General features: G+C 43.4%; 1 protein-coding gene across 3 annotated transcripts; it reads right to left on the bottom strand.

The window, feature by feature from the left end:
* Positions 1–3,068: 3,068 nt before the first annotated feature.
* On the bottom strand, positions 3,069–22,143 carry Zscan20 (zinc finger and SCAN domain containing 20). 3 transcript variants are annotated; one of them, XM_048350828.1, is made up of 8 exons: positions 22,038–22,143; positions 17,461–17,972; positions 10,315–10,501; positions 9,799–9,875; positions 9,215–9,299; positions 7,314–8,000; positions 5,113–5,529; positions 3,069–4,557 (listed from the first exon to the last, which is right to left on the bottom strand). In XM_048350828.1, exons 2-8 carry the CDS (start codon positions 17,875–17,877, stop codon positions 3,308–3,310), a joined length of 3,120 nt encoding a protein of 1,039 aa, XP_048206785.1. In that variant the 5' UTR covers positions 17,878–17,972; positions 22,038–22,143; the 3' UTR covers positions 3,069–3,307. The 3 variants fall into 3 exon arrangements, with proteins under 3 accessions (XP_048206785.1, XP_048206786.1, XP_048206787.1); XM_048350829.1 differs by having other exon boundaries at positions 5,113–5,526; XM_048350830.1 differs by lacking the exons at positions 17,461–17,972; positions 22,038–22,143 and adding an exon at positions 15,787–16,706.
* Positions 22,144–23,351: the final 1,208 nt, after the last annotated feature.

The following is a 23,351-nucleotide window of genomic DNA, read 5'->3' as shown; positions in this document are numbered from 1 at the left end:
ATGAAAATATGCCAGCACCAGTGCAGGGAGTATGAGGAGAGCCAGGAGCAAGAGGAGAATGAACTGCCTGTGCCCTATCTGCAGATACCTGTGCTACAGGCAGCTCTGACCCCTTGGAGCAGATTGGAGTAGGGACTTCTGAACGGATGGGGTTGTGGAATGGCCACTGGGAGTAGAGGATCAACACGGAAGTTAGGGGATGGTTCATATGATTCATTTTGACTTCCATTACTGCCTCCAGCCAGACAGAGACAACTTCAGCAGCTGGGGTACTTAGGCTAGTCAGAATTGCTCTGGAAGAGAGGGTAATCCACTGCCTCAAACAGTGACACCCCCGAAAGAATGCTTATTCCAAAGAGCCAAGTAGACAGAAAAGGGGGACTACCTGAGCTCAAGTTTCTTCTTGGCCCATGCTGGCCTTGCTTTCATCACTGAACCTTCAGTTCAGCAGTGACAGGTCACAGGCATGGAGACGTCACTGTGAACAAGAGGCACTGGCACAGTCCCAAGAGCAGGGAAAGTGTGAGTCAAGCCGGAAGAAGGCTACCATGTCACTTCCACACACAGCTCAGCTTGGCTTCCACAGCAAAGATGCTAGAACTCTAGGTGTCAGCAAGGTCAGTGGCCAGCGCACATTTGAGGGGCACCTGCCTCCCCACACAGGCACTTCGCAAGTTGTGTGATAAGCTTGATGCCTCTTTTGACGTTGTACATCGTCCCTTTGTCAGTTGTTCAACTGCTCTGCACACAGCTCATGCCTAGACCTCTCCTCTCCTCTGACCTCAAGCCCAGTATGAAAGCGAACTGTGCTCAGGATGACCATTAGGCACCTTGAACCCAAAATATCCCATACCAAACTTCACAATCCTTTCCCTTTCTGTGCTATTTTCATCTCCTCAGGGCCCCAATTTGTGAATGATATGTGCTCTTCCCAGTCTCCCAAGGTTCAAATCTACTTCTGGAACTGCACAAATGCACCCCTTCCTCTTCAGTGTAACCCCTGCTTTAGTTCAGGCAGTTGCCCTCTAACTGAAACTGTGCCATAGTGTCCTAACAGCAGTGTAATTGGTAACTGAAGCATATCCAAGTTCCAATCAGCTGTGAGATTCTGACAAGACTTGAACCTGTCTCCCTGAGCCTGGCCTTCAAGCTTCACACATGTATGGTCTTACCCAAGTACCTCTCCAGGCTCAGCTCTCATCTGGTGGGCTCGGGTACTTACTTCTTTCCACACTCCCTTTCACGCCCTCTCCCCTAGTCACCCGACCAGCAGATGAAGCTAGGGTGAAGCGGGGGAGCCAGCACCGACCTGCCGCGCATGTGGCCTGGCCAAGAATGTGTACCCGCCTCCTTACCAATAGATGAAGTCAGACATACGCATGTCTCGGGGTCAGCTTCTTAGAGCGAACTAACTTTATTGAAACAAGGACAACGGGAGATGATTCCGAGGGAAGGGGGTTGGCCAGGATGCCAATAGGCTGAAAGGTATCACCTGACCCCCATGAGCTATCGTCACTCGAGAGCGCCGAGCCAGGGCGGGGTTGGTAGGGCGCCGGGCTGGCTAGGCTGGGTTGGGGGCTGGGTGCAAGGGCGGACCCAGAGAGGGCAGCTTGCTTCCGCATTCCCCCAGTGCTTGGGGGAGGGGCGGCAGGCCTAGGGGCCGGATCCCAACACTTATCACTCCCCACCTCCTCCCATTCTACACCCCAATAGTGCAAATAATAATAATAATAATAATACCCATATAGTCCCACCCCTGTACCTTGAACCCATGCTATATCCTACTATCATACTTTTCTGGAACTCCCTTCTCTCCTTGGGACCTCTCCTTTCAGCTCCCATGGTTCTCTTTCATCGTCATCTTACTGTAGTTGCCGACATCGGTTAATTTCAATCTAAGATCCATCCCTCAACCCTAGCCACTTAGAATAAAGTAAGCAAGAAAAGGTAAACTAGCTGTGACCCCAGGTCGGCTGGTTCTAGGGAAAGAAGGTTCTAGAGCAAGGAGAAGTGACCTCATTCCATGGGAGTAACAAAAGTATCCACTGCACCGACTCCCTCATATGTGCACACCAAGTTCTAATCACATCCATTATCTGATAGGTACTTTCCATGGTCAGAAATAATCAGAATATGAATAATGTCCCAGTGTCCAGAGAGATCATGAAAGAGAATTTGCTTCAACATTCCGTGACAGCTCTACTTCCCACTTTTTTGGAAATAAAGAGTCTCCCAGACTTTCCTACCCAGGCTTGCTTTCAACCATGGTCCTCAGCTCTCAGCCTCCCACCAGTGCACAGCTTTTGAGCCACATTTTTAAACCCTTCTAAGGAGCCACTCTGGAGGCTAAAGTGGTAGTGATGCAAAAATCACCCAAGTGAACTAGTCCAACTTGGCCTATGTGAAAAGCTGGTCCAAATGGCCACACTGGGTAAGACCAGGACAAGAGAACTCATGATCAAATGCAGTCATGAAGCTGGCATGTGGAACTTCTCAATAGAGAACCACAGACCAATTCCCTCCACCTCAGTCTTAGTGTCAGAGAGGCCAGGGATGATCCTGAAAGGCTTAAGCTCTGGTCAGCCAAGTATAACAAGAAGCAGAATCCACCTCCAAGAAGAGACTCTTGAAATATCACTGTGTTTTCCCCAATCCCAACCAACCTATCTCTCACTCATATTACCATTAAGATGGACTATCGTATCCATGGCTTTGATAATATCTCGGTCTTGCTCAAATCATTTCACCAATTCTAAACGGCCCAAGTCTTGTCATCTTTAGAAAGCCTCAACTTCCATATTTGTTCAAGGGAGAATTCATGAGCAAATCACTAGGCCACTGGCTCTAGGTTCTCAGCTCTGCCCCCTCTCACTAGGGAGGCTCAGATTTTCCTAAGATATGCCCCTAGAGCAAACTACCCCATAAGAGAACCCCACAGACAGGACAAAGGCCAAGAAACAGTTTGGAATCACTGGTCAGGGTCACTGATTTAATCCCCTACGTCACCAGTATGACTCAAATACTGGTAAAGCTCACATAGGACAACAAATACAAGGACAGTCTGAGGCTGGGGTGGAGGTCTTTATCAGAGAGAAAAAAAATTACACGTGAGAAAAGTGCCGTCAAATCTGGATCCTTACTTAGTATTTGTAATTCCATTCCAAATTACCTAGCAATGATCAAGACTACTTCCCTGGATATAAAATAGAGAAACTAGAAGATTTCTTTCTGGTATGTGGTTTAAAATCTTGGGAAGTGTAAATACACAGGGTTCCTCTTTTGGGAGGGGGGGTGGGGAGGAAATCCCCTATGATGTTTTCCTTCCTGTATGGATTCTCCGGTGAGCGCTGAAGTGGGAGCTGTTGTTGAACTCTTTGCCACACTCCGTGCACTTGTAGGGTTTCTCCCCCGTGTGGATTCTCTGGTGAATAATTAGACTAGAGCTCTGGTTAAAGCATTTCCCACACTCCCGGCACTTGTACGGCTTCTCTCCCGTATGAATCCTCTGGTGAGTGATGAGGTTAGAGCGGTCCCGGAAGAACTTCCCACACTCGAGGCATTTGTAGGGCTTCTCCCCCGTGTGTACTCTGCAGTGCGTGACGAGCTTGGAACGCTCGCTGAAGCACTTCCCGCAGTCCGCACACTTGTATGGCTTCTCCCCAGTGTGGGTGCGCTGATGGTTGGCCAGCGTGGAGCTCTTACTGAAGCTTTTCCCACACTCGGCACACTCAAATGGTCTCTCTCCACTGTGGATTCTTTGGTGGCTGATAAGGGCAGAGCTCTTTGAGAAACATCTCCCACATTCAAAGCACGCATACAGTTTATCCCCTGAGTTGGTACTGTGGGGTCTGGGAGAGCTCCAGTTCACACCGATGCTCTGAAGTTGCTCGGCAATCTCCCCTGTGGAATTCTGCCGTGGAACATTAAAAGATGGACTTGGTTCAAAGCCCTCTCCAGGCTTACGAGACTGGTTGGGACTTCCTCCCAAGTGTATCCTCTGATGTTTCAGGAGGTTGGAACTCTGGTTAAAGCTTTTCCAACACTTGCCACACTGATAGGGCTTCTCCCCTGTGTGGATTCTCTGGTGGGTGATGAGATTAGAGTGGTCGCTGAAGCTTTTCCCACATTCGAGGCATATGTAAGGCTTCTCTCCAGTGTGGATTCGTTGATGGGTATTGAGGTTAGAGCGGTCACGAAAGCTTTTTCCACACGGCAGGCATGTGTAGGGCTTCTCACCGGTGTGAGCCCGCTGGTGGGCGAGGAAGTGGGAGCTCCGGCTGAAGCTTTTCACACATGTGTCACATTTGTAAGGTTTCTCCGTGAGGTACAGGCCTTGGTGGTCAATGAGTTTCTCTAAGTCCTCTTCAGAAGAACATTCATCCCACTGTTCCTGTGGAAGACTGCTCCACTCCCCTGCAGCTTCGTGTTCATTTTCACTGTCTGCCTCCCAACCAGGAGCCTGACACACAGCTTCAGTACTACATTTTGCTAAGGCTCCAGGCAAATCCTCAAAAATGTCCTGCTCTGAAATCTGATCTTCATCCTTCAACTCAAACCCTGGAAGAGTAGACAGAATACAGTTTTGTTCATTCATTAATTATCCCTTCTATAGCTATCTGTATCTTGTGTCATGTCGATCTGATTAATGTGAACTTATCTTATAGCTCACATTTGTGAGCTATAATGTGACTACCATGAAATTTATCAAGTTTCAGTCCATATACATGTTTCTACACCTGCAAAGCTCCGCAACACAGTCTGGAACATGATGACCTAAACTAAGAAACCCACAAGGCCCAGACCAAGAAGCTGGCTACTCAGTATCCCTGGCTAATTACCCTATCTCAGTATTCAATAATAAACACCCTCTTCCTTCTTCTAGTAATTCAGTAGTCCTTGTGTCATACAAGACTAAGTTCTGTAATTGTCCACAGATGTAATCCATACTAAGTAGAAACAACCAGGCAACTAGAGATTATGTGAGAAAGCCCATACCCTTTTCCTATTTAATCCCATTTTTTTCTTGTAGCTCAGAGACAAAAGATAAGGCACCTGATTTACCTATATTTACATGTCGGCACATCTGTATACTCCCCATGGCTCTAGGCTTACCTGCATCCGGAGTTTGGGGGCACGGGGTTGAAGGTGTGATGACATCTCCATCTGCCAACTCACCCCAGGCCTCCGGGTCATCAGCCTCAATATGGTTCTGCCCAGACCCAGGGGCCCTGACAGTTTCCAGGGCCCTGACAGAAGTCCGAGCCCTCATTAACAAGTCCAGCTCTTCATAGAAGGGGCAGGTCCCCGGTGGTTGGCTGCTCTTGGCTTTCCGGTAACTTCGAAGGAGGTTTTTGAATCGGTAGCGACATTGCTCCAGTGTCCGCAAGAAGCCTAGCGCACAAAGTCGTTCAGCAATGGCCCGGTACACCTGACTGTTCTGGTGACAGGTACGAAGCTTTTCAGAGAATGGAGACTCACTAAGAATTGCCAGAAAAACCTTGGTCTCCTCATAGCCCCAGTGCACACCTGCTGTCGGGAGGGAAGAATTCAGAGGTGTGAGATTTTGGATATCTCTGGGTTATTAAGGGCCAACGCCACCTGCCCTTTTAAGTATCTAGAACACAAGCATCTCTGAAACTGTCTAGGTACCTTAGGACCACAAACTTGATTCTCAGGAGTCTGCTAGAAAAGTCAGCAAGAGCATCCTTTTTTTTTTTTTTTTTTTTTGCCAGTCCTAGGCCGTGAACTCAGGGGCTGAGCACTGTCCCTGGCTTCTTTTTTGCTCAAGGCTAGCACTCTGCCACTTGAGCCACAGCGCCACTTCTGGCCATTTTCTGTATATGTGGTGCTGAGGAATCGAACCCAGGGCCTCATGTATATGAAGCAAGCACTCTTGCCACTAGGCCATATCTCCAGCCCAGCAAGAGCATCTTATACCACCTGTTCCAAGATGTACTATTAACACTTTGAGTCTTCCTGAAGGGGAAGACTTGGGTGGCCATAATCTATCAATTGCACCAAGTGAGCCCACTCACTTGGCTTCCAATGGTTGGTAACTGGGATCCATGAGATTCTCCCTATATCTATTTTAATATGTATCTTCTTTTTTGTTAATTCTCCCTTTAATAATACTGAGAAGCCTATGCAACGGAGTCCAACTGACGATGCCTTTTCCCCTCTTGTGAAGGAATGAAAAGATCTAATCTCCCATTGGGTTTCAACTTAGTCTTTCTAAAGAATTAAACTATTTGAGCTCCCCACGGAGTCTATTAGACTTTAGTTAATTCATTTATAAGTGCCTGCATACCACCCAATGTGTTTACTTATAGATTTATAGGTACATCCAAGCTACTATAAATGAAGGAAACTGTGATAGATGAATGTTGGGGGAGGAGGGAAGAAGGCAGTCAAAAATTCATTGTATATACCACAAAATTAAGAAAAATAAGGGAAAGGGTAAGTCAAAGGGGGTGAAAATGTTGAAGAGTGTGACAGATCAAAATGCACTGTATATAAAATGCCTTGTTAAATGGCAGAACAAAATATATATCCTACAAAATTAAGAAAAGTGAGGGAAGGGTTGGGTTGAGAAGGATGGGTAAAAACGCTGATCAATGGATGACTTTGATCAATACACCCTCTACTGATAAACTGCTTTGTTAAATGGCAGCTCCTTTGTACAACTACTTAAAGGTGATAAAGATATTTTAAAAAGGAAAGCAAGCAAGAAAAGAAAGAAGAGAAGGAGGTCTAAGCTGAGTTCCTAGGCAGGTAAGTGAAGCAGCCCAGGGAGGCAGCACTGGGGAGAGAAACAATGTGAACCTGGCAGGAACCCTTGTGTGTCTTTCAATCAGATGCTTCAGTGTCTCGTCTTTACTGGGACATTGACTATCAAGGTGACACTGTCTTGGTTTCTTCTCTATCTATTTGGAATTTTACTTGCTGTCTTTCATCAAATTTGCCATCTGTGAAATCACAGGCTGATAGGCTCACATATACTAAGAGAAACATTCCCATGGAAACTGTAACGCCCATGGTTATTCTCACACAAACTGGGGCACATTGAAAACTACTGGGGTCTTGCCATAAAGTCTGTTGAAGTTTTAAAAGTGTTTGCTGCTATAACTAAGAAGACTTGGGCAAAGAGATTTCATCATGGGAGAACAAAGTGAGGGTCTGAGGATGGCCTAAGGAACTTAGCATTCCTCTAGTGGTATCAATCCAGACTTCTCATCTGTGTTTAACCTCAGGAACAATAGCCTGGCTAGTAAAGAGGGCTAGAACTGGTATCTGCTTAATCCCCATGTTCTTACCAATACGACTGTGGAGCAGAGATGGACCCCCTGCAATCCTGGACCCCTGGGCAGACTCCTCGGTGGCTAGGCCAGCACTATCACAGTCTTCTATTGCTTCCTCCGTCTCCCAGCCCCCTTCCTCCTGCTCATCCAGTTCAGCATCACTGTCCCCGAGCCTGGGAAGTGTCACAACCTCTCCTGAGCTATCTGCAGCTCTCATGGCTGTCCGAGCCCTCACCAGGGCCTCCAACTCCTCATAAAAGGGACAGGTCCCTGGCGGGTGGCTACTCTTGGCTTTCCGGTAGTTCCTTAGGAGGTTTTTGACCCTGTAGCGACACTGCTCCAGTGTGCGCAGGAAACCCCGGGCCCTCAGACGTTCCGCAATGGCCCGGTATACCTGGCGGTTCTGATGACAAGTCCGGAGCTTTTCAGAAAAAGGAGATTCACTCAAAATTGCCAGGAAAGTCTTGGTCTCCTCATAGCCCCAGTGAACACCGGACACCTTTATGTCATCCACATCGCCTTGGCCTTGTTCTTCCCAGGTCCTCGAGTCCCTCCAGGCCATTGCCTGAGCTGATTTCATTTGCTCACTATGTAAGCTGTAATCTGCAGTGTTCCTTTTCCCAGAATTCATCAGGCTTAGACTCCAAAACTCTTGTCCTTGCTCTGGCTGGGCATTGACTCTTGGTTTTGAAACAAGAGCTCCTACACAAAAGGAAGAAGAGAAATGACTAAGTAGAAATGATCTGTTAAACATTGTCCAAAATCTTCCAAAGCTGACATCCCTTCCTTTAGCAAGGCCAAATGAACGACTCTCCTTGAAGAGGAGTAACAACACCATCCAACCAGCACAGGAAATGACTGTTTGCTTTGATCATTTGCTTTGTTGTTGTGATGTTGTTGTTTGTTATGTGCCAAAGAGTGACCATTATTGACTCACATAAAACTCATGACATAAATCAGCCCAATCAGACTGAATTCCAGTAGGTGTGTGCATGTGTGTCCGTGTGTGCATGTTTCTCTCTTACCAGCAAACTCATGACCTCTATTGACACTGCCATCTTTCTTCTGACCTTCATACAAACAGGCCTTTACCTGTGGCAAAGTGCTAGACATGATGGCAGCAGTACTCAGCAGCAGCACCCAAGCACATGATGGGAGAAAACATACTGTGCCAGGCACCAGTGACTCATGAATGTAATCCCAGCTTCTCAGGAGGTTGAGATCTGAGGGTGGCAATTTGAAGCTAGCCTGAGCAAGTCTGTGAGATGATTATCTTCAATTACCCACCAAAAAGCTAGAAGGTGAGCTGTGGTTCAAGTGCTAGTATACTAGCCTTGGTGAAAAAAGCTAAGGTATAGCGCCCAGTCCCTGAGTTAAAGCCACAGTACCAGCATTAAGACAAAAGAAAGAAAAAGATTCCTACCATCAAGGAAGCAGTCAAGTCAACAAACTTCTATGATCTAACCTTACCATGTCCTGTCACAGGCATCTTGTACTCCACCCCATTCATGTGTTTAACTCCCCTCCCAGTAACCCCAGATTCCTAGGCAGAGAGCTCACTAGTGCTTAGCTTCTCATGAAGGTGTGCTGCAGAAAAAAGGAGTCTGTGCTGGTCATATGGGCTTCAGGTATTTCAAGGCCTATTCTACTTATTTCTCATTACAGTTTCATACATTGGACTCGTAGGCTTCGTTTGCTTGAGTCTGCCCCAGAGAGGCAGGTCTCTTTGACAGAAAGACTGGGTTTCTGAGGCAGCAGGCTAGGCCCAGCTCCTGGCTCAGGGTAAATGTACTGAGGTGAAGACAGTCAGGAGCCCAGAGAGGCCCAGCTTAAGGGAGTAGCACACAACTCTTTGGGAACTGAGTGTGCCAGAATCAGGCCATCTTGGGCCCTGGGGAAGGGTATGCTTTCCTTACCCAAATGCACGCTGTTCTCACAGTCATTTGCTGGGGAGTCCTGGCAGAGCAGCTTGTCAGTATGATTGACTGAGTCCAAGGCTTCCTATGACATGCGCAAAAGAAGGCCCTTAAGCATTATGGATCATTGAAACAGCTTGGGAGTCTGTCCTATCAGGCCCCAGGAGAGATGAGTGTAAGACTATCACACTGTATCAAGACCACAGAAAGGTCCCACAGACTGGGCTGGGGCCACAGCTAACACTCTGGAATTTACATTCTTTTGCTGGGAAGAGGCTAGGGGAAGAGGAAGACACTGGAAGGCAAGGGCACCATAAGAGTCATGACAGGCCAGATGCTGGTGCCTCATGCCTAGGTACTCAAGAGGCTAAGATCTGAAGGATGGCAGTGCAAGACCAGTGAGACTGCCAGAAAAGTCCATGAGACTCTACTTCCAAAATAACCACCAAAAAGCCAGGCTGGGAGCACGGCTCGAGTGCCAGCCATGAGGAAGCAATCTGAGCAATTGCCAAGGCCCTGAATTCAAGCTCTGCTATGGGCAAAAAGAAAGAATGATAGGAAGGAAAGAACAAGCAGCAGCTCACCTGTGACTCAGCCATCACCTCCCAGTCTTCAATGCTTCCCATCTTTGAAACAGTAGGGACTCGAGGAGTGAGGACAGCTTAAAAAAGAAAAGAAAACCTCTGGACCCCAAGATCTGACTCTGAAAACCACTCCCTTCTGAACTCCACCTTTTCAAAAATGATGCTTAGATCATGCTGAGGTTACTCCCATGCCAGCACAGACTTCCTCTTACACGTTCCTTCTAGAACATGGAGCGCCTAAGCTGTCCTTTATGTGCCATGCGTGAGATGAGAGCCCTGAACTCCTATAACCTCCACTTACCCCATTACTGACTTCAAGCTGCAGTGAGCTCACTGGCACTATCAGGAGCTTCCTCCTCTTTCACAACACTTCCTTACTTTATTTGTCAGGAAGTATGTCCAACAGACATTATCCCTTGCATTGAATCTGCACATCCTTCCTCTCCTGTGTGCACTTCCTTACCTCCAACCCTCTCTCTGGCTTCATCTCCATGTTGCCTGATGTTTGGTACTTACCACTCTCCTTCAAGGGCCAAGGCGCCATCTTGATATGTAGATCTCTGGGACAGTCAGAGCCTGTACTTTCCATAGACTGCTTCTGGGGAGGTGTCTCAGGCCACTCATCTGCAGGCTGCAGCTGGAAACTCTGAAATTCTTGCATTGCCTTTAAAGATCGGGTCTCCTCTGCACACAACTCCAGTTCCTGCACAGAGGGTCAAAATTCCAAAGGTCAGTTCAATAAAGGCCCATCCACTTCAGTAACACAGTATGACTATGATCCAGAAGTTTCTGAAAGGCTCTGTAAGACTCAAAGAAAGCTTCAAGTCACCAGACTGATATCAGAATATAGGCCAGCATTTTTCTGCCAAATGATTACTGTTTTGTTCAACTCTGGGAAGTTATACAAGTGCTTCCAAAAGGTTGCCACTATCTGGGAGCTGGGAGCTCACACCTGTAATCCAAAGCTCCTCAGGAGGCTGAGAACTGAAGATCACAAATTGAAGCCAGTCCAGGCAGTAAAGTCCCTGAGATTTTTATCTCCAATTAACCAGCAAAAAGCCAGTATGTATTATAAGTGGTAGAGTGCCATACTTGTATGAAAAAGCCAAGCCAAATGAGAACATGAGGCCCTGAGTTCAAGCTCTCCCTCTACCAAAAAAAACGCTGCTACTGTTCAAAACATTTCTGATTCATAAAATGATAAGTTATGTAAAGTTTTGTGGCACTGAAAAGTAATTTATAAACATACAAATAAGTTGCTTGGCTCTGGGGTAGTTATAACTTAGAGGCACTGTGTGACCAGCTGTGGTGACTATCTTTATTCTCAACCTCAACTCCTTCAACCACCACCATCCCTATGCAAACACTCTGATGTATGGATGATCACTGATGACAAAGAAAAAGGATACCCAAGTAACAATGAAGGATCCAAAAGTCAATAGGGCCAACGTTTCTGGTTTCTCAACCTAGATGCCCCACTATAGATGAGTGGATCCAAAAACTGTGGCACCTATATAGAATTTAATTTTACATAGCCATTAGAAAGAAAATAATGTCATTTGCAGGGAAAGGGATAGAACTTGAGAGATAAATGGCGCATGTTCTCCCTGATATGTGGGGCATGGTAGTTCATTCCCATGATTCCAGATTTTAGGGAAATAAGGATTTAGGCCAGCCTGGGAAAAGTAGAAGATTCTATCTAAGAAATAACTAAAGCAAAAGGATTAAGGATGTAGCTCAAGTGGTAGTACTTGCCTACCTACCAAGCAAGGCCCTGGGTGCCTCAGTACCACCAAAACAAAACAAAAAAGATGAAAGAAGCTACATTAATTTCAGACATAACACACTTCAGAGTATGAAAAATCACCAGGGATAAAGAGTGGCACAAAATGGTATAAAATGATGATACAAGGGTCAATACTCCAAGATGGCAAATAATCCTCAATATATGTAAGTAAGCATGACAAGTACTCTTAATCCTTAATGTACCTAACAATAGAGGAGGATAAATTGGGGAAGAACTAAGAGGAATGTAAGAAAAAAAGACCAATCCACTGTTACAGTCAGAGACATAACTCCCTCTAGACAGAACTAGGAGCCGTAAAACTAGCAAAGATACAGTTGAACTGTTGAACAGGATTGTGAGATCTAACTGAAACCTATAAAGTACTTTCTCTAATGATAGCAGAATACACATTCTTTTCAGCTCACATTTGTCAAGATAGACTAATTTTAGTCCATAAAATATACCTTAACAGATTTAAAATAAGAAAATCATATGATGTGTATTCTTGGATCACACGGGAATTAAACTAGAAATTAGTAACAGAAAGCTAGCTGGAAAACCCCAACATACTTGAAGATTAAACAACATACTTCTAAATAACATATGAGCTAAAGAAGAAATCTCAAGAGAAATTTAAAAGTATTTTGAAGTAAGTGAAGATGAAAATAAAACTTATAAAAATATGTGAAAGCATTGCTTTGAGGAAATCTTGTATCATTTAATAGGTATGTGAGAAGAGAGGAAAGATGTAACATCAATACTCTAAGCTTCCACCTGAAAAGATGAAAAAAATAAGAGTAAATTAAATCCAAAGGAAGAAAAAGAGAAAGAAACAATAAAAACTGGAGCAGACATCAATGAAATTGAAAACAGGAAATCAATAGAGAAAATTTATAAAAACAAAAGCTGGTTTCTTTGAGAGGATCAATAACACAGAATGGCCTCTAGTCAAACTAAGAAAATAAAGATAGAAGAGAAATTACTCCTCAGAAATGAAAGCAAGGCCAGTACTACAAATCCCATGGAAACTAAAGGATAATAAAGGAATATGAGCAAGTCTTTACTGACACATTTGATAACCAGGTTGGAAAAAACAGAACTTGACATTCACAATCTGCCAAAACTCACATAAGAAACAAACAATGTCAATAAGCTTATATCTCCTATCTGAAAAACTAAATCTGTAATAACCTTCTGAAACAGAAATAAACATAGACAGGTTCACTGGTGAATTCTACCAAATTTTTAAGGCAGAAATTACATTACTTCTCTATAGTCTCTTCCAGAAGAGAGAGGCAGAGAGAATATTTCCATAATTATTCTAAGAGGCAGCATTAACCTCATACCAAAATCAAAGACCTCACAAGAAAAATACAGATTAATCTAAGTGTAGAAACTCAACAAAATATTAATTAGCAAGTCAAATTCAATAACTATAAAAAATTATATACTATAACCACGTAGGATTTACTCCATCTATACTAGGCCAGCTCAATTTTGAATATCAATTAATAATAATATTTTAACATCAATAGGCTAAAAAAGTAAAGTTACATGCTTATATCAATAGAAACAAAATCACTTGACAATCTCATGATTTCAGTTCAAAGCCAGCCCAGGCAGGAAACTCCATGATTTTGTCGCTGATGTTTTTCCAGTGGGTTAACAAACAGAGGTAATTAACTTGTCCATATTTATATAGCTAAGTGGTAGAGCTGAGAAAAAGGAAGTATGGAATTATGTATTATTTATTCACAGTTTTGGCCATTTGCAAGAAGCCCTAGAGACGTTTGATATAATATAACCTTGATATGACACAAGAATTTTAAATCCTACCTCAGAGCTGCCCTATGTAGGCAGTTCCTTTAGTTGACTGTGGTTTGACCATAACCTTCAATTAAACGTAAACTCTCCACTTATTATAGTCGCAAATCCTTATGACATCATACTTAATCCTGTTTTGTTGAGGAACATAATAGGTTTGGAAATTTATGGCCTAAAAATGGCAGAGGCTTTCTGTACATGTAGTTACTATCAAAATCCTAGCACATTTTTTTGTGACTATTGACAAACTGATTCTAAAGTTTATATGGAGAGGCAGAAGACCCAGTATAACTAACACAGTATTGAAGGAGAAGAACAAATTCCAAAGACTAACAGTGCATGACTTCAAAAATAACAATAAAGCTACAGTGACCAAGGTGGTACAAGATTGGTGAAAGAATAAACTGAAGTGAGTGGGAAAGAACAGTGCCCCAGAAATAGACACACATAAATAGAGTGAACTGGACTATGAGAGAAGAGCAAAGCAGGACAGTGAAGCAATAGTAGCATGGTCAAAATGGTGCCAGAACTGGGCATCTACTGCAAAAGAAGACAAGTCTAGATGAACACTTAGGTCTTTCATAAAAATTAATTCAAATTGGACTAAAGACCTAAATAACAAAGGGCAAAACCATTTTTTAAAAAACCCTTAAAAGATAATGGAAGGGAACACTTAGAAGGCCTTAGATATGGTGACTGGCTCTTTGCACAAAGGAACAATCTACAAAAAAATAAATAAATATTAAGCTATCTTTTAAAATTAAAAATTGCTCTATAAAAGATTCTGTCTAGAGAACAAAGATGAAGAAAATATTTTCAAAAGATTCAACTGACAAAGAATCACTATCTAAAACACACAAGGAAATTTTAATTGAATTTTAACATTTCTAATTGGCCAAAACCCTGGACACATCACCAAAGAAACTATAGAGATGATAAGTAAACATGTGAAGACATGTTCCATATCATTTTTATAAGCAACTTCAAATTAGGGATTGGACACATGGCTCAAGTGGTAGAATGCCAGCCAATAAGTAAAAGTGCCAGCTACTGAGATCTCAGAGAAAAGAAACTTCATATTAAAATGAGCTATTTCTAAGAGCATGTCAAAATCTAAAACCCAACACCAAATGCTACCAAGGATGTAGAATAACCGGAACTCCTAACTTATTGCTGGTGAAAATGCAAAATGGCATGGCCATTTTGAAAGTCAATTTGGCAGCTTCTTACAAAGCTAAGCATACCTTTACTATTGGATCCTGCAATTATGCTTCTTAGTTTTTACCCAAATGAAATGCAAATGTGTGTCTACACAAAAACCTCACAATGGCTTCATGCATAACTACCAAAACTTAAGACACAACCAAGATGGCTTCCAATAAGTGAATGGATAAATAAACCATGGCACATCTAGACAACAAAATATTATTCAACAACAAAAAAGCAAAAACAAATGAGCTAACAAGTTATGAAATATCACAGAGAAACCTTAAGATGTATTACCAAGTAAAAGAAGCCAACTGAAAAAAAATAAAAAGCTACAAATGGTGTGATTCCAACTATGTGCCATTCTATAAAAGACAAAACTATGAAGATGGGAGATGTATCAGTGGTCCCAGGGGTTAGAGAAGAAGAATGCTAGGTAGGTAGAATACACAGAATTTTAGGGCATCAAAGCTGTTCTGTAAAGCACTATAATAGTGGATACATATCATTTCCAATTTGCCAAAACCCACAGGATATACAACACCAAGAGTGAGCATTAGTATAAACTACAGACTTGGGATGATTGTGGTGTGTCAATGTATAATCACTGATGGCACGAAATGTGCCACCCTAGTGGGGAACACTGATAATGATGGAGCCTGGAGAGGGGCCATGGTCAATGTGAACTCTATCACTTGTTTGAGTTTGCTATGAACCTAATACTACTCTAAAAATAATAAAGTCTATTTATTTAAAAACTTATCTGCATACTTTATGAAGAGTGGGACTTGGCAAATAGTGGTGAAAAAGGGTTTTTTTTTTAAGCTAAAAAACATACAATAGAAGAATCTATGAAAGATTACTTTGGGGAAATTTTCTCAGAAGCCACTTAACCCTAAATGAAGGCACCCTTTTGCTAGGTGATGGATGTTCACTTTGAGGAACATAATATATTCCACTCCCTGGCTAACATGTGGAAACATTTTAACTGCAGAGAAAATAATTTGGTCATGTGCCTTGCAACTCAAGACCAAAAACTATGATATACCTGTCTGAAAAAAGGAAAGCTCCATTCTTAAAAATCTATTTGTTCCAAAATTTTTGAACATTCAGAAGGTAAATAAGTTAAAAACTGAATTTTTTAAATAGAAAAGTGGAAAAGATTCTATTGCCTTATTTTTTTCTCAATTTTAGACACAGTTCAACTTTTGATGCACCCAGAGGGGCCCAATTTGAAAGTCTTTGGTCTACTCCAACCTTCTCACTTTAGACATAAAGACTCAGAAAGAACTTAATTTAAGTCAAGGCTCATCCTCTTCGTCTCAAGTTCTTCCCCTTCCAGCTCTGAAGTCCTAAGGCTTCCAACTGTTTCTTCACTGTTACAGATCAATAGCTAGTTTCTTCAAAAAGAAATAATATGGGGGTTGGGAAGTATATTCTAAAAAGGTACATTCCCTCAGACTCAGTTCTCCAACTTTAATTATTATTCTCTGTAAAGGAAAGCATTAACCTTAACCTTTTCTTGTCACAAACTCACATCTGTGTACAGGCTTACTATGTAAATGTACAGAAAGCACCTACCATTTGCAAGTCATAAATTTTCAAACCTATTATGTTTGTCAACAAAACAGGACTAGGTATGATTTCATAAGGATTTATGACTATAACAAATGGAGAGTGGCAGAGTTAAGTTTAGTTGAAGATTATGGATCAAACCATAGCCAGCTAAAGGAACTGCCTACATACAGCAGCGCTGAGGCAGGATTTAAAATTCTCCAAGTCATATCAAGATTATATTATATTAAATGTCTCTAGGGTTCCTTGCAAATGATCAAAACTGTGAATAAATAATACATAATTCCACACTTCCTTTTTCTCAGCTCTACCACTTAGCTATATAAATATGGACAAGTTAGTTACCTCTGTTTTGTTGATCCACTAGAAAAACATCAATGACAACAGTACCTATCTTTTTGATTGCTGGGTTGTTTAGAGGAAGGATACATATATTTAAAAACTCAGAACTAGCTAAAGGCATGGCTCAACTAGAAGAGCACCTGCCTAATAAGTGTAAGGCTCTAAGTTCAATCTCCAGCATCATCAAAAAAAAAAAAAAAAGCTTTAGAACAGTGTCTGAAACAAACACACAATGAGCACTCACAAAATGTTAGTTTACGCTACACCTGGGTTTCATGAACTCAGCAATACATTTCCATGGTTTGCAGAAAGGTATCTATATCTGCAGTGGAAAAGACAATGACTTTGAAACCTAAGGATCAGGATTTAGATTGTGGTCCACTCAGATGAATTACCTTTGTGAGCCATCTGACTTTTGGGACCCTAATCTATGAAATAAGGATGGTAATGTTATTCTTTTCTACTTTCACTACTGCCACAAACATCCAAAGAGACCAAGTAGGCAGACCAACTGTGTTAAATATAAAGCATAACACATTAACCACATTGAGTAGGGTAGTAGGAGGCAGTTTATGTTAGTGGTTAGGTGGCAGTCTCTACAGTCAAACTACCTGATTTCAAATCGTGGCTCTTCCATCTGGGAGTTGTGTGTGACCTTGAGCAAATTGACTATCTGTTCTTTTGCCTGTTTCCTCATTGGTAAAAACTAAGATAACAGTATTTACTCTTATAAAAATTGCTCACAGGATTAAATAAATGAACACATGTCAAGTAATTGGAACAGTACCTGCTAGAAAGCAGTGCTAAGTCAACATCATTTGTTCAGTAAACACTCTTAGCAATATTGTGACTTAGTGCAATTATTAGCCTAATCATAGCCCTGTTGTCTTGCCTGGCTGGCATTTTAGAGAATGAACTTTTTGCCTCACCCACTGTCCGGCAGCCTCAGCCTCTCGGTGCCAATCCTCCACCAGGGCCACCGCTTCCTCCCCGCTCCCGGGGTGGCGTGCCTGCACCCAGGTCTGCATATCCCTGGGTAAGATGGCCAGGAACTGCTCCAGCACCAGCAACTCCAGGATCTGCTCTTTGACGCGGATCTCAGGCCTCAGCCAATGACAGCACAGCGCCCAGAGCTGGCTGAAGGCTTCGTGGGGTCCGGCTGCATCTCTGTATTGAAATTGCCTGAAGCGCTGTCGGGAGGCTTCAGGACCAAGGCCAGGGTTTTGGGCCCTCTCTTGGGATTTAGATTCTGATCCCCAGGAATCCTCCTCCAGCTTCACAATCAAGAGGTCTTCAGGCTCTGGAGGGGGAAGGGCCTGGACCTCGGATTCCAGGGCCACAGCCATCCTTGGGCCCAGATGTCTCACTTCAGCTGGGCTGTCCTCATCTGGTAGCTTCCTTCATCGATGATGTGTCCTTCAAGGGGGTCATGAGAAGGGTACTATGAAGGCAAAGATACAAAGGACGGAGTGAGCAGGGGGAGTCCATGCATATCACTTTCCTCACTTCCGCCATACCTTCTCTCACTTTTGCAAGGCACAGGGTGCTGAGAGATGCCCCTTTCCTATAGGCAGGAAGTTTGACCATGATCTGCAAGCAAAGCCAGCAACCAGCTCCCTTGGGAGGACAGCAAAGTGTTACAAGCTTGAGTTATGTCTAACCTTAGCCTAGAACTCTGGGTCAAAGCATGAAAGCAACTTCCTGTTTATGTTTCAGTTACCAGACCATGTGTCACCTCCTTGACATACCTTATCCCTGTTCACCAAATATGCCTCCCAGATCATCTGTTCCCAAAGTAGCTGGAACATACGTCTTGAGATATGAGTTCTCCCACATTATTGAAATTACCTTTTCCTACATCTGACAGCCTCATTAGGCTGTATTCATAGGGCCAGTATTCAATTCTGTATACCTAATATCTAATATAGTATCCAGTAAATCACAGGCTCATTAAAAAGTTTTGTTACCTTTTATTCAAACCATAAATTGGGCATGGTAAAAGCCTGATGGGCTACTACTGGGAGAGGTCTATATTTATTAAAGAACTGCTCATGATTTTTTAAACCACAACCTTTCTGAGGCACTCGTCCAAACACATTTCTGTCTCTTTTTTGCACAACAACTAATTTACCAGTCATTCACTCACATTGTACTAGGAGCTAAATATCCAACAATAGCTAGGCAGACAGTCCCTGCCTTCATGAAAGCTTTAGTCTAGTGAGAGACAATAATAAGCAGAGACTTTTGGGTTCCTTCATAGAAAACATCACAACTACCAGGCAAGCAGTAATACCACCAAGCCCAAAGCCAAGACTCTCCTATAACTGGTATTTTCTTCTCAGAAGACCAGAAAATCCCTAAAGTTAGTCTCAAATAGAAATCAGAAAGCTGAAAGGACTATATATTAAAATTTTTCCCACTCCTTTCTTAGACAACTATGGATAACAGCCTATTGGTCAATGTAGCGGGTCAAGAACTAGACAACAGCAATCCTCAGTCCTGAAACTATCAGGAATATCCAGGCCTCACTAGGAGGAGAAAGAATAGCCATTGAGGGCCAGATGCTCTACATTCATGGTCTCACCAGATGGCAATTCTCACCAAGCAAGCCAATGGTATGCCATTAGGGCTGAGCTGCATTCCACTGACCTACAACCTCTGCTATATTCCAAGACCAGGAAGAGAGAAATAGCATAATTGAAATAGTGCATCCAGTGCAATTCACCACATCTGTTCCAGCATGACCATGTGGAGATGATACCCATGACTGTGCCACTCCCCAGTCTGGTTTGAGTTCCCTCAAGCCTTTCTTTCTGTTGAGGATTTCCACGCACTGATTTTTGTCTAATGTGATTTTTCTCATCTTCTGTGTTCATGTTAGAATGTATCTGACAAGGATTGACTCCACTGTATTCTCAACTAATAACATTTCATACCTCAGTTCTACAAAGAAGATTCTTTGAAGGTTACACAACCAGCAAGGGGTAGAGTTAGCTAGGATCTAGGCCCAGGTTCATTTCCTTACATTGCTTTTGCTTTTTTTTTTTAAAACCATATCACATACCTCCTCCTGTGTATGGTAGTCATTCAAATATCTGAAAATACAATATTGGAAGCAGTTGCCTAGGTAGGCTGAGCTTATAGCCAAATCCTACCCAGTAATTGCTTTGATTAGAGTAGAACAATGGGGCACAAGAACAAGAATCAGTGGCTACCAGTTGTATGGCTCTAGGGGGCCTGACGATGCAAATTAGTAAATGAGTAAAGTGGGTGGGGACTGTGACTAACTATAAGTGCTTGGGGAAACCTGGGCCCAGACTGTTCCTAGACTGTCCAATTTTACCAAGAGAAGCTAGACCTCTGGGTTTTAAGTGTTGGCAACCAACTAAAAATGGTTTCAAACACCATGAAGAGTAAAGCACAATGACAGACTTTATTCAACAGGGGCCATGACTTTGCAACCTTTTAGCCATGTGACCTCAAAGTATCTTCTAACATCCAGGAACTTAGAAAAAGTGCACACCCCCCAAGTGATGAGGACAAGATGCTGACCGACATCAAAATCAAGATCACTTTAAATATAGGGAAGCTAAGAAGTATCATGGTACATTGTATATTGTATATATGTCTACCTGACCTAGAGAAGGGATAGAAAAACAGGACGTAAGATATCACAAGAAATGTACACACTGCCCTACTATGTAACTGTACCCTTTTTGCACAACACCTTGTAAAAAAATTTTGTGTTCAATTAATAAACAAATTTTTTTAAAAAAAGAAGTATCATGGGCCCTGGGGTACTGACTATGAATGAGGAGATGAAGAGGTTGCCTCCTCATGAACTGCAATGAGAAGAAAAAGGTTCTCCCCAGGACCAGGAGAAAGGCCAAGACTGGTCTGTGACTTCCGAACAGAATCAGGAAGCTCTCAAAGGCTGTCAGTCCCCCTTGGCTGATGACCTCACTTGAGGTCGTAAACCTTAGGGATATCAAATAGGTTTCATTTAGAGCCCCAATCTCAATCAATTGAACTTGGCTGCCTAAAGTATAGTAGCATGCTTACTAATATGACTCCCAAATTGTCTGTTTTGGACAAAGCAGAAGTGGCAGCATACACTCCAAGTATTTGTCACCTCCTGTCTTGCCATCTCCATCAGTCTCAGCTTCAATTAAGTTCAAATATCTTGGCTAGTCTGATACTCTAGACCTTTCATGAACATCCTTTCCAGCCCGATCCTCATAAACCCCCTATGCTTCAGGGTTGTCAAGGGTTTCTCTTCCATCAGACAGCCAAGAAAGACAGAAAAGTAGTTTGTGGCCCCGGAAATCGAAGACAATCTAAAGTCTGGTATAATAAAGTTTAACCTGATCCTCTCTATTGACACTTTCACCCAGTATCTACTGACAGAGTAACAGGTGAGTTGGTTCTTGAAGAAAGAGTGGCTCTCTAGACAAAGAATGGGAAGATGGATCTTCTAAGCAGAGAGAACACCATACACAATGGTAGGAAACCAAATGGCCTTCCCAAGAAATAAAAAAAAAAAAACAACACTTGACAGCCCTGATGAGATAAATGAAGAGCAGGCTGCGAAGGGAGTTTATGAAGTATGAGGTTTGATGTTTAAACTTAATCTAACATGTGATGAGAGCAGGAGGTGTGGAGGGTTTAAGTAGATCACACTGGCAACAATGTATTTGACCACTGCAGAGGCAGAAGGGAAAAGATGAACAGTTCTGCAAAAACTTTTCCCACAAAGGGGGCAGATTCAAGACATATTAGGACGAGTAAAAGATGTGATGACCGGTGAGTGTGGAAGAATGCGAAAGGAATCAGGTGGTGTAAGTAGGTAAAGTGGATGACAGCGCCATTCACTCCCACCAGGAATAAGGGAAGAGGCGCAGGTTTAAGGCAGAGGACGACAGTCCAGCCTGGCAGGTTCTAATAGAGAGGTACCAACCAGCAGAGAGGATAACGAAGTAAATGGTCTAGGCGGGCAGATGGAGAATGGAATGCTATTTTGTACCATCGGGCTTCCATCTCTGGCCCTCTTTTCTTCACGTGCCAGGGCCCCCAGATGCCCTCCCTTCCCTCGGTGTTCTCTCTCTCTCTCTCTCTCTACACACACACACACACACACACACACACACGAGGTGACTCCCCACCCCTCGGTGTTCTCTCTCTCTACACACACACACACACACACACACACACACACACACACACACACACGAGGTGACTCCCCACCTCCCCAAACCTGCCTGTGCCTCTTCACCTACAGGCTTTTCTAAGGACACTCCTCAGTCCCGGGGCCTCGGACTCCCTCCTCATCCCCGACCCCTCCATGACCCTGCCCATCCCCTGACCGCCCCTCACCCTCCACCCGGACATTGAAACTGCTTTTCTCCTCTCACATTCCCCAGCCCCCCGGGAACAGACGCCACCACCGCCTAAGCCTCCCACCCCTGCCTGCGTCTGGGATGCCCCCGCCCCGCCAACCCGGACTCACCCACCGAGACACCCACTTCACAACCGGGCGGAAGTGCTCCCGGGCTCGCGCGGGGGATGCTGGGAGGCCGAGTCCCGACGAGGCCACCCCGGGCATCTAGCTTCCTAGACCACAACTCCCAGAAGGCACCGCGGGAGAACCGGTGGGTGGCTCCCTCCTCTGCCGCCTTTCAAATGTCCTCAGCCAATAGGCATGTGTTCTTTTCATGGATTCTAGCACCGGAACAAATTGGAACAGGGTCAATGCCTGGGGGCGGAACCTGATGGCTTCTTGCCATTTCTATTGGCTCTGTGGTAATGACATCCTCCAGGTGGGCGGGCACTAGAGCAAAATGGGCGGGACTCATTGAAGACTCCCCTCCTCTCCCTCCAACCGCGCCCCAAGGGGTCAAAGCAGAAATTAATAAGTAATCATGAAAACGCGGGTGACTAGGGATAACCACACAATCAGGAGAGAATTGGACAATCTGAGGTTCAGTTTCCAGCTTTGGATGAATTCTGAACGATGCCTGCTAACCTGTAAAACGAGATCCACAGCAAAGCACCATGTCACAGGTTTATGTTAGACAATGCAGCTACTAATGCAAGGAGAATATTAGCCATTATTATGTAAATCGGTTTTTACAGTGCTTGACATTTCGTAGGTGTTGGAAGAATGTTAATCATTATTACAGAATATATCTGTAATGATATAATACATACTGCCTTTGTACCATTGTGAATATTTTGAGGTGTGAGCAGTCTTCCATGGAGTTAAAAATGTGGCTTCTGTAGTCAGATATGGATCCAAATCCCCACCCGGCTGCTTTTCTGTGTGGCCTTGCACTGCTTTTGTCTTTTTTGCACCTGCAAAAACCAGATATAACAGCACCTACATGGCAATGTGTTATAAGGATTAAATGAGATGATGTGGGTAAAACATGGTCCCTGGAGCTGAGCTGCTTATGTCTAAAACGTTTCACTTTCAAGCTCACTAGCTAAAACAGCTAGTGAGTGGCACAAAGATATGAAACCTTGCACGTATTTCTAAACCTCTTCATACTTCAATGTCCTCATCTAGAAAGTGGGAATTTAAAAAAAAAATCTCTGACAGAGTTGTTGATAGGAATAAATGGGAGAAAGTCAATCAAGAGCCTGGCATGTGTCTGACCCACGCAGTTCAGCTGTGATTCATATTAATGGCTATGAGACAGACAAATTGAAATTATCTAGCAGGAGATGGTAGGGGCTAGTATTAAAAACAGGAGAATTCTGTATCTTAGTTTTAATAATTGATCTCAAAATTCCTTGTCTGTGAATTATGCTCTGACTTGTT

This window comes from Perognathus longimembris, chromosome 7, assembly GCF_023159225.1.
Source record: "Perognathus longimembris pacificus isolate PPM17 chromosome 7, ASM2315922v1, whole genome shotgun sequence".
NCBI classification, from domain to species: domain Eukaryota; kingdom Metazoa; phylum Chordata; class Mammalia; order Rodentia; family Heteromyidae; genus Perognathus; species Perognathus longimembris.
Note: the sequence above shows the minus strand (reverse complement) of the source record. Positions and strands in the feature narration are given on the sequence as shown.